The sequence below is a fragment of the Salvia hispanica genome, chromosome 4, assembly GCF_029641045.1.
Source record: "Salvia hispanica isolate PSC_SH4W2 chromosome 4, Shi_PSC_v1, whole genome shotgun sequence".
Lineage (NCBI taxonomy): Eukaryota > Viridiplantae > Streptophyta > Magnoliopsida > Lamiales > Lamiaceae > Salvia > Salvia hispanica.
Window position 1 is genome coordinate 43,799,100 of NC_142695.1, and position 15,473 is coordinate 43,814,572.

General features: G+C 36.9%; 1 protein-coding gene across 1 annotated transcript; it reads right to left on the reverse strand.

Annotated features, from left to right (window-relative positions):
• Positions 1-713: 713 nt before the first annotated feature.
• On the reverse strand, positions 714-14,696 carry LOC125194223 (callose synthase 7-like). The gene is made up of 42 exons (XM_048092333.2): positions 14,269-14,696; positions 13,636-13,736; positions 12,963-13,075; positions 12,784-12,871; positions 12,584-12,694; positions 12,355-12,477; positions 12,029-12,118; positions 11,822-11,913; positions 11,614-11,737; positions 11,297-11,431; positions 11,140-11,216; positions 10,819-10,906; positions 10,152-10,271; positions 8,947-9,064; positions 8,444-8,775; positions 8,319-8,371; positions 7,869-7,929; positions 7,376-7,457; positions 7,237-7,286; positions 7,067-7,153; positions 6,841-6,945; positions 6,593-6,687; positions 6,403-6,484; positions 6,167-6,330; positions 5,910-6,033; positions 5,704-5,807; positions 5,523-5,619; positions 5,261-5,412; positions 4,467-4,576; positions 4,257-4,376; positions 4,097-4,165; positions 3,802-3,991; positions 3,613-3,724; positions 3,393-3,515; positions 3,206-3,318; positions 3,008-3,091; positions 2,808-2,920; positions 2,501-2,730; positions 1,622-2,419; positions 1,492-1,542; positions 1,232-1,417; positions 714-1,143 (listed from the first exon to the last, which is right to left on the reverse strand). Exons 1-42 carry the CDS (start codon positions 14,474-14,476, stop codon positions 901-903), a joined length of 5,718 nt encoding a protein of 1,905 aa, XP_047948290.1. The 5' UTR covers positions 14,477-14,696; the 3' UTR covers positions 714-900.
• Between the last annotated feature and the right edge of the window lie 777 nt (positions 14,697-15,473).

Genomic DNA, 15,473 nt, shown 5'->3' on the forward strand with positions numbered 1-15,473 from the left:
GTGTTTTGTTCTTGATTTATATTATGAATGCAATTAGATATATCTATAAACCACTAAAAAGAAAGAAGAAAAAGAAGAGAAAAAAAGAAGGAGAAACTAAAGAAGAAAAAAAAGAAATAAGAAATGAAGAAAAAAATAATCACATGTTTGGTGGAAATTTCCAAAAATATCATCTGTGACAAAATAATCACAAGTTTGGTACCTAGGGTTATTCTTGTCACTGAGTACCAAAAAAGATACTCCCTCCGTTCCATAGTAATGGAGGCAAAACTTTTCGGTACGGAGATTAAGAAAAATTGTGTTAGGTGAGTTAAGTAAAGAGAGAATAAATTGAAAAATGAAAAAGGTAGAAAGATGAAGATAGAAAAAAGTAAGAGAGAGTAAAGTAGGTGTGATAAAATGTGTTGACTTTTACTAAAAAGGGAAATGACTCTATTACTATGGAACAGACGGAAATGGAAAAACGCCCCTATTACTATGGAACAGACGGAAATGGAAAAACGCTCATATTACTATGGAACGGAGGGAGTATAAAATAAAGATCAAGTACCATTTGCGTGCGAAAGTGAAAGATCACGTACCATTTACGTAGTTCACTCTTCTTTCAAATTAAATTTTACTATTTCAGAGAATTTCAATTCCAATTCCAACATAGTTACAATTTCACAATACCAAAAAGACACTGTAATTTTTTTTAAAAAATAAGCTATAAATGTTAAAAAATGATGTATTTCATATAAATATATCAACGTGTATAATATCGCAAAAGGCTACTACAAGTGCGGCAATCCAACTGCAATGGAAAATGATGTTAATACCATTTGCTATTTTTGCTACTTCGTTTTCAGTTTCACTAACTACACAACTCTATTTGGAAACAGCTGCGGTATAATAAGAGGTTCAAGAGGTTGACGACTTCTCCTCCTTCCTCCCGGACAAAATCATCGATATCTGGAGGCCCCGACTGAAGGCTTGGTTGAAGAGAAGACGAGTCTGGAATTCAGACATGAACGGGAACCATGACAGCACAACAACGGGCATGAAGATCACGAGTCCCATTATGGCTTCATAGGCCCTGGACAGTTCCATCACAGACACCCAAAGCCCAATTCCCTTCAAACAAGGCGCGCATGCTTGGGCAATCTGCCAATTAGTGGTATTAATCAGATAAAGAAGCAACACATGTATACCATAGAATGGAGGAAGAAAAACGATAAACCCAAATGCTTACGAGGATGAGGGCCCACCCGGTGGGCAAGAAGGCCAGTGTAGCAGCAAATATATCACTGACAGCAAGGCCAGCAACGACGAATAGCACAGTCATCACTGATGCAAACCCAAGGAATAAAAGTGCTTTCAGAATCCTAAACATGAGCTGAAAGTCTGTACTAAACTTTCGCCTCCCCATCGACACCATCTGTGGTGGAAACAACTCTATCATGAGATTGACCATATGCAGAGAGAGATAAGGGGAAATCCAAACATTTATACCTTTAAGACGAGAAGAACTGTGAGCATCACGAACCAAGACAAGCCATAGACCTACAAGGTGGATGATTTTGAGCAAGAGTGATGGCACGAAGATATGGTGAAGGAAAAAGATGGTTGCTTTAGAGCGTACCAGGATATCCTTGCGGCCGTGTGATATTTTGAGGCGATAGACAATGCCATACTGGTATATGAAAAAGCGAGATGCAAGGATGATCTCGAGCACTCTACCCCTTAAGTTAGTGTATTTGAAGTGTTCCTGCTCTCCATTCCACCAAGATTCCCAACTTTTATCCTGTGCAATCCCGATACCTCCGCGGTTTCCCATCCACTTCTTCCAGTCCGTCCAATCATCCACGGTCTTTTGCCAGTCAAACCCGGATGGGTTGAAAACGAAAGGAGCAAACAACCAGGAAGCAACAAGGAACCACATTGAAAAGGTAATGAAGAAGTACAGTGATGAACTTCGATAGGAATGCCCATATACCTCATACACGATCAAAAGCATCAAAAGCTCCAAACCTTTGACAAAGTGACTGCGGGAATACATTCTGTAGTTATCGGCAAACTTGGCATGAAAGACGACAAAACCACGACCTGTGGCTCGGTATTTCGACCCTCCATGTAGCAGTGTTCTACCATAATAGTGAGCCTTTGTTCCAAGCTGAAATGTGAAGAAGACAGATGCCAGCTGCAACTGCATGATGATCAAATCGCCAATGGCAGTTCGAAAGCCTCGTTCAAGGCCGATTTCCATCACCATTGGCAGCACCAGCAACAAGCCTAGCTGAAAAAGAGATTGAGTTGCCAAAGCCTCCTCAAGAGCTTTACTCTGACGAATATAAGGATCATCCAGAATTCGCTTTTCCAAACCACTCAAGACCATGTATAGTCGTCCGTATAAGAAGACGTATACGATAAGCACGGTAACCTGGTGACAAATAACATCTTATCCACTCTTCTAATATGCAGAGAAACTATAAGTATAAGAAATAGGTGTAATTTCACATACCATGCTACTGAAGTAAAATCCGACTGTGGTGAAGTAGAAGGACAGCATTCTGTAGAAATCAAACCTACGTCCAAGCCGATAGACGTCTCTGCTAAGTGTCTGCTCTCCATTGCCATTTGCAACCTTCGCCTCAAACAGAGATATCTGATTCATGCCAACATCCCGTCCCTTACCCACTTGGATGTATTCATTATGCGTTACATAGCCGTTCCTCAGTGTTGAATTGTAACCTGAAGGTATTAACTCAGTCAAGATAAAATGAAGAATAAGAGAATATTACAATTGAAGAGATTTTAGATATTTATACCAGAAAAAATATCTTCACTTAAGTTAATTGTTTTTGAAGCTTTGCTCAAGCCACCTCTTGTCAAATGAAAGATTCTGTCAAAAATATCAGGATGCCCGTAGTGGAACCTTACCCTGTAAGCAATAGAAGAATTTGAAACATCACATCATGATAGTAGGACACATAAAATATAGGAGGATAGACCAGAAAGATAACATTACCTTAAAGGGTTTGCCAAAATCCTTTGCCCAATAGTCACAAAACTAGTTTCTTGATTGGACATGAACCAAGCAAGTGATGAGACACTATTATAGAAAAGAAAAGATCAGTGCATGCACAGCATTGTATCATGGGGGATTAGTTGTCTAATAATAAAAGTAATAATAGTATCCGTTAGCTCTTCAAATGGAATGACAAACCTTCCTGTGAAGATATGCTCCCTTAATCCCAGAATTGTCGGTCTTCTCCGCTGACGTTTTAAAAATTCCTCCAAAACATTGCGCATCTTGAAAGCTTCTTCAAAATAATTGTCCTGAGGAAAAATAACCATTTATATGATGATGAAAACAAGCAAAGATGAAATTTATAGAGAACTTTTAGACAAACCTGATTCATGTCTATTGTTTGTAAGGCTTCTCCACGGGTAAAAATGATAGCATGGTTTTGATTCTCGGGTTTCCCCTCCCCGATTTTAGCTGGAGGACCTGGAAGCTTGATACGGTATATTTCCTGGGTTTGCAATAAAATGATGTCATTCACAGGCCAAAAAGAAGAAATCAGGTACGAATCAATTGCAACAGAACACGGAGATAGTCATTTTTTGCACCTCGTCCAGCTTATCCCCTCCCTTGACCAAGACAGAATAATAAACCTTCTCAGTTTTCTTTTCTACTGTCTCCTCCCTCTCATCAATATAAGCAACACGCAGCGTTGGATGCCTAGAAGATCCATTACAGATTTTGAACTTGGTCAGTGTAGGATCGATCTATAAAACTAAGTGCTTAGTTTCACTTACTCCAACATGAGGCTCAGAATATTGAGATAGTGGCCACGCTCTCGAGGATCGCTAGACATCTTTTGTGCACCATAGACCTGGCAAGACACAACATAAGTGAACTTCATATCTGCTAAAGCTTGTGCTCTGTCCTTGAGAGTTTTGTAGTTACGGTGAGTCGTATCAATGGCCCGATAGCCACCAAATATAGCTGCAAGGGGAACATTGAATGCCAAAATCAACAGATAGTTCCACATAAAGAGAAGTGATTTGCTACAGAAAAGCATTGATGTGTGTGTGAGAGAGAGAGGCCAACCATCATCATCAGCAAAGTCCAGAAAGCATTGAAGTTCTAGGGCCTCCCTGTAATACATCATTCCCCTCACTGGATACCCAGCAAGAAAAATAAAAAAGAAAATGTCCTTCAGAATGTATATTCACATTGATGTTCTCAAATATATGCTTGTATATCTGACCTGTTCGAGCAAGTGTCTGGCCCCTGTAAGATACCCAATAACGATCCATTTCATTCTTGTCTCTTTTGAAATAACTGAGTTTGGGGTCTCTGATCCGCTCCATATAATTATTCCATTCATCTTTTTTGTTTAAAAACAGAACAGCGCGATAGTTTAATAAATGCCTGAATTATCACAGTAATTGCAATACAAGATGGATTTAGAACTCACCCGGATAAATTTTCTGAAGGTAAAATAAAGTTGAAATGCCATCCTCGTTTTCCTTTTTAAGCTCTTCCGGTGAGTATAGAACATCTTCTCTATAGTATGGCGTCAAAACGCTGAAAAATATAACAGATTCAAAATTGTGGTAGAGTTGCAAGAGACTCAGCTCAACTATTATGCCTGGGGGTCATATTAACGTGCAAAGTATAGACAAGAAAGATAAGAAACAGAGCCATTTTAGAAAAGCTAGCAAAGACAAACATGTAACAAAAAAGTAATACTCCCTCTGTCCATTATTAGTGCGCTCTCATTTTACCATTTTAGTTTGTCCCTCACGAGTGTTCCCATTCCAATTCTGGAATTACCCACCACAAACCCCTTCAATTTTCCCCTCATTATATCAACTTATTTACATAAAAAACCAAGCATGGCCCACAGCTCATCTAAACACTAACCTAACATCTGCAATAAAGTACAATACCCTATAATAAATGTGGTCATCTCTACACACTTACCTAACATTTATTAAAACTCATGCCGAAAAGTTGGGAACATTTATAAGGGAGGGAGGGAGAAAAAGAAAAGAAGCATTGGCTACATGTTTTTCGATTACGATGATCAATGGAATGATTTCAAAAGGGTAAGATTTCAGAGTTGAACTAGAATATGCTCCTGTCCGCTTTGCAATTTACATGTTTTCGGATGGGAAATATTTTTGTTTATTTTGGAAGTGAAATGAGCATAACTACAGCCACGAGCCAGTAGACAAGCAACCCAAGACTTTCAAGGTTAGAACATACCTAAAAGACAGCATGTTACGAACTTTAGGAGCGGGAGGCATTGTCATAAATAAAGAGTTGGCAAAGAAAGTAATGCGTCGCCGAGCTTCTAAATTCATTGGGACATTAATTGCTGACTCTTTCACAGTCAAAAGCAAATGAAGTCGGACGACCTGCACAATAGAAAATAAACTAAATTTAGGATTAACAATATTAGGTCAGTTATAGAGAGGACGTAGAACAGTAGAAGACAAAATCTAACAAACTTTCATGTTTCCAATACCTTTTCCTTCCAGGAGCTGCTCTCCAAGAGATTGATATTGACCTTCTCAAACTTCTGCTGTTCTTTCTCGTTTCCTTGATTGAAATTTTCCAAAATCCTGAAGAAAAGAGAAAAGGTTACATTTCAAAATACTGAAAATATAACATCACAGCCTAACTGTTACAAACAATACGAAACTTACTTATGGCCATCAAACATTACATCTTGAATGATAATCTCTATGATATCCTGGAGCTTGTTTATGATCTGAGATCTGTATAACTCTAGGTCTTCATAATCTTCCATCTGTCATTCAACAACCAACTCCAAATTGATATCACAAGAGACATTCAACATCTAGATTTACTGAAGAGTTAGATTCTGAACATTCAAAATTTTGGATCTTACAAGAAGTTTGAAAAATCTATCCAATTTTTCATTTAATAAAGGCAGCCCAGTCATGTCAAATTCCCTCAAGAATCTACGATCACGTATGCTGCTGTCAACTTTGTTGCAGATCTGCCTGATAATTCTGAAAGTTGGAGCAAGAGTTCAAGAAGTAACTCATCTCAGTAACATAGTAAGACGAAACAACATCTGCTTCTTTCTTCACAATTAGCAATTAAGATAAACTCAGCATGACAAGCCAGATATAGGTCTCTTACTCCTTATCCCCTTCATCTAGCAGAAGGCCAATTAGAACTTGCTTCAATATCTCGTAGCATTCAATTACCGCAGACTTCATGAAATCATCGCTCTTGATTTTCCTGAAGAGTTCAGCATCATCGTTTTCCTTGAAATCTTTTGCCATGTCCAGTACTATTGGAATCTGATATCAACATGAAGACATTCACTCAAGAAGGAATATTAATAGCAATTAAAAAATGTGATAAGTTATTACCTTACTGGCAAGCAAGAAAGGAGGCCACTGGACAACAGGGACATCACTTGATGAGTAAGGCACAAGAAGCAGATCTCTCTCCCTGAAAATGGGTCCCATATAATCATTTTATCGATAAAAACTACTGTCATCAGGACAACCGAACTCTGAAGGAAAAGCATATGCTTTCCCATCTAAGAGAGAGAGATACCAGTGACTGATCAAGTCCTCATTTCTGAGAGATGATATAAACTCATTCCACATCTGAGAGAACTTTGCGATGTTTATTCTATCATACATGTCATCCTGCCATAACAGTTCAGAGAAATAAGAACGCTAAAGGCTTTCAGACATACATCGGTAAAGTGTACAAACATTTTAATAAGATAGTTCATTTGAATATTTGAAAAATGTTTCCCAGACTGTCAAATCATCATCAAGAGATAATCGATGTAGTACCCCTCTATGCCGTTTGGCTTCCCCTTTGGAATATGGAACAAGACGCTTGCTGAATGCTAAAGGAACATTTTCAAACCTTGCCCTTAACATGCCAAGGGTTCTAATCTAACAAAAGGAAATAGAGGGTCAGGAAAGATTCTTGAAACATATTACTTAAGCACACCCACAAGTTGAAAAGGTTTTGTACGTCACTATCTCGCCACTTGACAGGGTCAAAATCACTAACCTCTCCAAGGTGGCTAAATGCGCCATAAATCCCACCAATGATAGTTCCATATATAGCATACCATATTTGTGTGTCCATGAAATATACCTATAGGCAGATAAACTTTTCATGAATATTAAGAAGAAAATTGGTAGAAACATTTCATTGCAAGAGTGTATCTGGTCACGTACCAGAATGACTGGAGCCCAGATAGAAATAACCACACCCATGTTATGAGTTGCTGAATTCCATATGCATAATGGTTAGATCGTCAAAACCCCAGAAGTAATTAGAACAAAACCCCAAACTGTTAAACCGAGAAAATATTACCATTTGGAAAGAAATCATGCCAATCATAATTACTGACAGTGATATTCATGATCGTCCTTGTTGGTTCAATTAATGGCAATATCTGATTTAAGACAAAAATGGAAGTCATATGAGAATTTATTAGAGAGCAGAAAGCTCATGCAAATACGCCAAACTTTTAAAAATAGAGGAATCACGTCTATGATCATAGAAAAAACTGAATATACAAGACCAAGTTTCTATAGTTGTGTCCAGATGAATTAATATCTTTTTGGGATCATTCTGTCAGATACAGCAGCCTATTGTCAGAAGAGCACAAAATCATGCACCGTGACAACAGATATTTATTAATTTAGAATGCTATAGTTACTACTCTATATAGCATATATCTCATTAAGTGTTTCCTCAAAGTCCCCAAGACGAATAGACATACATACACCCATACAAACATACACACATACACACATACACACATACATACATATATATTTCTCGTCAAAGAGAATAAGGTTACCTCAACATAGTAGCTGAATGCTATCTTGCTTATTAGCAGGGTAATCCAAAAAAGCGTGTACCTGGAAAGAATGTTAAAAAAAAGGTAGGTAAGAAACTAGGCTCTTCTAGGTATGATGGAATGGAGGAGCGAATGGAATGGTGATTCCTACATAACAAGAAGGGCCTAAGAGATACTCTAGTAACACATTTGAGACACTTATCATATCGAACTAGAGACAAGTAGCAAAATGGGGACCAAAAAATGAGATATTATCATTTCATATAAGAAATAAATCAGATGTCATGCTCATAATTAGCTTTTGAACTCTGAAACTTAAACCTTTTAGTAATTTTATATGTTTGGTGTGTGGGCAAATATACCAACAGTAAAAAGGGAACTAAGTTGATCGCTCTCTTATATATATATACACAGATTTATGCATTTTTAATGGTGAAAACGAAATTTTACTTGAAAAGGGAGAACATATCTTCATGCATTCCTCTTCCAACATACAGCTTTGGCTGGAACAGAAAAAGGATACATTAAACCATAATTATCATATACGTCAGAAATGCAGCTTTAAATCAACTAACCTGAGCCCACCACATAAGAAGAACAATAATGCGCCAATTTGAGCGTTCCATGACTCTCCGCATAAAAGGAAACAGAAAGAGGAAGGAAGCTAGAATATTTGGTAAAAAGTAGATTGCAATGCAGTAATAATAAAGGTCTTGGTTCTGCCAATCTGCTCCCAAATTGTCAATTAATCTCATTATCCCAGTTGGGTTCTGAATAGATCTGGAATATGTCAGTGGCATGACTATAAGCCAAAATGTAGCAGTTGCCAATTTCAGGAGATATCGGAGTATCTGGGTAACTTTCAGGCTCCTCCAGGCATGGAAACTGAGGACCATGTCGAGGACAGCTACAGAGGGATGGTTGGCATGTTATTTTTATATTAAGAATGATATAAAACAAGGCTCTGCCTCGAATAACAAAATTGCAAGAATAATGCAAATGATGTACTGACACACCCACACTGGCACAAAGAAAAACATACAATTTTGAAAACAGAAAGAAAAAGGCTAACAGGTACCTCTCAAAAAATTCAAAATGGCAGCAGTGATAAAGATGCTCAAAACACTTCTGAATACATCCTCGTCAAAAAGAACATTTGAGGATACACGTTGATGCCATGCAATTATAATCATCGCCTGATATATATTGAGGAACTGATAGTTAAAAGAAAAGGTGCAAAAAAGTTAAACAATAAATGATAGAAATCCATGGGGTTCCATCCTAAAACCAATTGGTGATAGGAGGACCCATCAAATCTATATAGGGGTTTCAGTTCTCTTTTGACACCGATTGGGATAGTTATATGTTACTTTTAGTTTCAATTGCCAACACCCTCCTTCAAACCCTTCAAGGTGAACCTTGGAAGGGTTGGACTTCTTTTAATCAGGTTGGACCAATCCACAATCAAACTGGCCAGATATGCTAGATCAGTCATTTTGTTAGTTTCAGTCTAGATATAGGGTCAGTTAAATTTGGCCAGAGTTGGCAACCTGCTTTGATACCACGATAGACATTCCTAAGGTTCCATCGTAAAACCAATTGGATTTCTATAATAGTATCAGAGAGCAGAGAGCACAGGTTGTCGAGGTTGCCGACTATGGGTCAAATTTAATTGATATAGCAGTATATCTAGACTGAAACTAAAATATGACAGTATATTTGGACATTAAATTTGGGCCAGTTCGAAGTAATAACTAATAAGCAGTATATTGTCACAACCATTCTAACACGAGAATATGCACATAATCTCCTCCTACTTTAGTGCATGAATCTTGTAAATCTTTTTGGATTGGCTTAAGATAAGATGATTAGAAAATGATGACACATTTTGAGATTTGATTTTATGTAAGACATATGAGGTTCTAAAATGTTGTTTCTAGATAAATATTTTCTGAAAAACTTCCAACTCTAATTAAGAGCCATAAAACAACTTAAGATGAATATATATACTCCCTCTGTCCCAACTAAGTTGAGACAAATCTTTTGGGCACGGAGACTAAGAAATTGTGTTGAAAGGTAGGAGAGAGGAATAAAGTAGGAAAGATAAAGAGAGAGTAAAGTAGATGGTGGAATGAAGTAAGAGTGATTGGATGTTTTGTTTTTTTGTTAAAAAAGGAAATGACTCAACTTAGTTGTGACATCCCAAAGAGGAATACGACTCAATTTAGTTGGGACGGAGGGAGTACAAAACATCACAGAACAAAGTGAGTATAAATGAAGTACCTGTAGCACCAATATAAAGAAAATCCACATTCTGTCAAAACTCCTGTAAAGGTGCCAAAACGTACGCACTTCTACAAAATTAGTCTTGGGCTTTCTCTTTCCAACAGTCTGGTTATGTCTCTGTCAACAAAACTGATTTAGTACCCCGTATTTCTTAGTTAAAAACATGAATTGAGAAATACTTCTAGAAAACCTGGGTACATACAAGACAATAAAATTTACAGTTCACAACTTCAAGCAAACATCTCAAATTTCAGTGAGTTTAATATTTTCTTCATGAACGAGTTAATAGAGTGACTTCAGGACTATCCCTTGGCTGTATTTTTCTTTTACTCTTCTTCTTCCTTTTTGTTTATGGTTAACTTATATTTCACCAACATATCTGCTTTTCTAGATAAAAGGATTTTAAAATGAAACATCTATTTCATCTTGGTTAACCTGACTCAGTTTCCCCTTTGTTAGTGGTAGCCAACCCACATTGCAAGTGGAATGCAACTTGGGTTCAAGCATATACCTTTGCAATAATTTAAGAAATAGTGATTTATGAGATGAATTATCAATCTTATTACAAAGAATAAACAAGAAAGAAGTGTGACTAGAGAGGTCCATATATTTGTGTTTATCAACACAATGAATGTAGATATAACCATGTTATAGGACTCAATACCTTGTGCCTGGACTTTATCACTTCCGAATGCACAAAAAAATCAGCTTTTAGATCCAGTGGCCATTTCAACTTAAAACACCTCTTAGTCCTGATAAGGGAGGAAATGCAAGTCAACAAACGAAAAAAAACAGAATTAATGCATAAATGAACAAATAATATACATAAAAAATTCAACTTTTAGGACAGTGACTTCACCAAATTAGATTTATAACAATAAAAGTATCTGTGAAGGTCTCAATATGTAGAATATGTGTTATGATAAGTTCATAAAATGTTCTGAAAAGTTAATGATAAAACATAGAGTTATAATAAATGAGTTACCAAAAGTATTCATTAAGATCATCGTAGTTTCTCCATGCTGAATGGCTTGCTTTTCCTTCTTTGTTTCTCCTGGCTTCCTTTATTTAGAAGATAACTGAGTTAATATAAAATGAATAATTAAATAACTAACAAATACTAGATTCAAAGACTGATTTACCTTTTCGAGAACTTCATAAATAGGGGTCACTATCTTCTTCAAAAATGATTCCTCACCTAGTGGTACTAGTTGGGTAGCAGCTCCAGTAACGTGTTGAGCATTATTGAACAGAGTTTCATGCATCTCCTTTGCCATCTTGTTTTCCCAAACAGAACAAGTTATTCTTTTGAATACATATATAAGAATAACTATCAGAAATGTACTTGAACACTAAACAGAGAATCACAAAGAACTTTTTTTTTTTCTTATACTAAAACAAATAGCACATATAATAGCATATCAAGTAAGATGTTGTAAAATAATAGAAGTGAACGTACACAGTGAAAAATATAGCATAAGCACTCTGGCATAAATCGAATGTTGGATGCTTCACCCCAAATGAGGAGATAAAGTCCAATATACAGAAGCTGCAATTGTTGTTTCCTTTCATCTCGTGGACAGCTGTAAGCATGAAAATGAGATAGCTACATGACATTCTAATAAGGAAATTTCGGTAATAGTGCAATCATAATTTAGTCAACTTACTCCAGATGTTGTTTAAGGTGTAGATATTTACACCATGACTGATAATTTTTAAAAATCATGTCCATCAATTCCTGAACCGTCTTGCCTTCCAACTGGATAACAGTTTTTCATCAATACCATTAGTCTATTAAAAGAGGGGATCAAGGAAAAAATGGATTTACTTTGTATTCTCTGATTCTTTCCATGGAGAACAAATGACATACTTACATGTGTGTAAGTCTGAAGATTCTTGTTTCTTATGTCCATGTTAGCAAGAAGCAATATCAAGTGTTCCCTCTGATTAGCAACATTTCCTTTCTTCAACACCATAGAAGAATACAAATACATTGAGGTGAGCAATCTTAAGCATCAAGTTTCAGGAAATAACAGTAGTAAACAGAAAGAAAGAATTTGCAATGCAGTCAATGAATCAAATGAAGTGTGTGTGTGTCACAAAGGAGCCAAGGAAAAATCAACATAAATATTTACTCTATAGGACTAGCAGTAGTCAAGTAGCAAAAGCAACAATAACACCCACAAAGTAGTATGCATACCTGAAATCCAAAACGTAAAGCAAGCCATTCAAGAATGTCATTGACTGGCCTCTCTCTTTCTTCAGGCATTTGAAATGTTGGAAGATGATATACATAACGAATAGCTTGAAGTGCTGCTTTGATCTAAAATATTTAATCAAGAAATATTCACTCTAAGGTGGAGGGAAGACAAAAGTTCTGAATGCATGTGTACACGAATCGAGTATAGATACATCGCATATATAATAACCTCAGGGAGCTCCATAATTGCTGGTTTAACACCAACAGCATGCAAGGGAAGAATGTTGAAGTGCTCATATTGTTCTTTTTTCTCTTGAACATCTTTCGCATATTTCTGGGTCTGCATTTATTACATCATAATAATTGAATTAGAAATTCTTTTAACACAGGATAGGACAATTCACTACTATAAGAGAAACATAACCAAACCTCACTATCAACTTTTGCTGATGGCACGACCGTCCTCAGCACATCATACAAGACAGTAGCAATCTGATAGATCTTTGCCATCTCCTCCCTTATAGGACAAATTAACATCCTTAAACTATCAAGTAAATTCTGTAGTTTATTGATCTTAATAATAACAAAGATTTGGGATTAAGCCTCACGGTGTTTTTGTATTTCCCCCCCTTTTGATATTGTGCTCATAGAACAGCTGATAATATTTCTGGATTTCTCTGGGATCGTTACCTGCAAGCTTCGGTTCTGTCTCTGCTTCTTCCTGCAACCATTAATTTTTAAACACAAACAAGACTAGATGCACTGGATTAATAAAAAACTAAGGCAAGCAACAGATTATGAGTTATGATCCATTTAAAAGTTTAAATAGAAGTGGTTGCTTGTGGAAACTAGATACAGTTCAAGTATTTGCCTAGAACACAGCACTGCATCTTCATCTATCAACACAATGCTGCGCTCATGGAAGCAGGACCATGGATTAATCATATCTTTTTCTTGGTACACTGGTGAGCAGTGATGAAAGGTTAAAGAATCTTTTTCCTCTCTCTGCAATGCTATAGTATATCCGACAATTAAAGAATTGTACGCACAGTAAATTATTATATATTGACCTCTCTCTGTCCGTTACCGTTTCTAATTTCTTGGCAAGCATACAATGAACCTAGGAACAAATCTAGGAGACGGTATATAGCAGAAAACTAAATAAAGATGTAAGGAGTCAGGAGGTAAAGCTCAAAGACCAAAATCTCAGGAACAATGGAACATAATACCTATAGATATCAAAACAAATTTCTAGGAAACTGGAATGCACAACAAGCCAACCTTTTCAAGTCTGTGAAGTAAGTATGTCTTAAATTGCCTAACACCACGCCCAGTGGATGTCGGATCTGCCTTGTGCGCTTGCTCGAATGCATGAAATCGGCCTGGTCCATTTTTTCCGAAAAGAAAGAGACAGCAAAAGTAACAAATTACTAACTCTGAAGCACAAGAAGAAAAAAATAAAGCAGGAGGACTTATATAAAAAAAGCTTAGATTCCATATTTTGATTTAGATATGATATCGGTCTATAACATCAAATTTAACAAGAAGGAACTGGATATCGGAGCTGTAGCATTGGACCTGCTGTTTAATTTCTGAAACTATTACTTCCAACATCTTAGATAAGATTCTTTGACACAATTAAGAAACTAGGAGGTGAGAATTCTTGACGGTAGCAAGACACGAACAGGGCATTGAAAAGAAAGAAAATTGCATAAATACATGACAAACATATTGCATAAGTAAAATTTTTATTTGAAGACATTAAATTAGCTAAACTGACGATAATATAGTGAACACTTGATTGATGCAAAACTGGGATAAATTAATAAAAGTAGAGAAAAACCTGGGTTGAAAAGTGGAAAGAGAGAGACGAAGATGAAAATGAGATAGTATTGTTTAAAGTAAAAATCTTACACAAATAAGCAACGCGGGGATTATCTTGCTCAATTTCATTAGCGACCCGGAGAACAGGGGCAATGAAGGCGAGCGACGACGGCACCAGCTCACTGTCCACGGCGGAATTCTCGTCGGAAGGGTCCATGACCGTGAGAGCCCTGGTGAGGCGCTTGGAGAGCGACCGCGGCGGGCCCATATCGCCCTTGGTCCCACTACTACTGGCCATAACGCCACTCTCCTACTCCGCAAACCCTCCAATTTTGGCCCCTCTCTATCACTCTCAATTCTCCAGAAATCGCCTCCGCTTCCAGTGAACATCATTGTGATTAAAGAGTGCATATATACAAAGGCGACAAGGATTGATGCTTTGATGAAGAAGTGGGGCAAATCTTTTTCTCTTTCTCTGCAAGGAAGAAAGGAATTTAGGCGCAATAATTCGAAAATCGGTCGCTTTTCAAGTGTGTGAATCGTAGCATTTGGCTGCCTTGTGAATTAGATTTCCACTTTGTACAAGGAGACGACTGCCCTTTTCCCGCCCCTTTTGCTTTATTTCCTTGCCTTTTTTAAAAGAAAACTATTCAACATCCAGTTACAGTTACTATAAACATAACAACATCCGCAATGGTGCTTAGGCCAGCAATAAGCCAGCCATTCTCTCCCCTGCCACGTCAGCAATACTAAAAAATCTACTTGTCACATCAGATTTAGGCCAGCCATAGGCTAGCCGCAATAAAAATAATTCAAAATATACTACATTTACGGAATTAAAATTACGATTAAAATACGGAATTAAATTTACGAGACATATACGGAAAAATTCATTAATTTTATTTAAATAAAAAAAAGTACATTAACTAAAATCATAAAAATAACATAATAAAAAAAAATCCGGGCTTCCACACACGAGCCACCTTGAATCTGTTATAGTTTGCCGCTACCCGACGGTATGACATGTTTCTGTTTTAGGTCTTAATTTTGTATTGGGCTAGTTGTTGTTGTCCATCGCTAGATGTTGCTCTTGTACAGAAATTTAGAGATGGAGAAAATCGCGTTTATATAGTTTTTCAAAAATTAAAAAAAAGAATTAAATTTTTTTTAAAAAAAAGAATTAAAAAAAATTAAAAAAAAGAATTAAAAAAAAAAACAAAATTCGGCGCTGGCCGATCGGGCCGCCACAATGGCGGCCAGCGCATCGGCCAGCGCCGAGCGATCGGCCAGCCCAC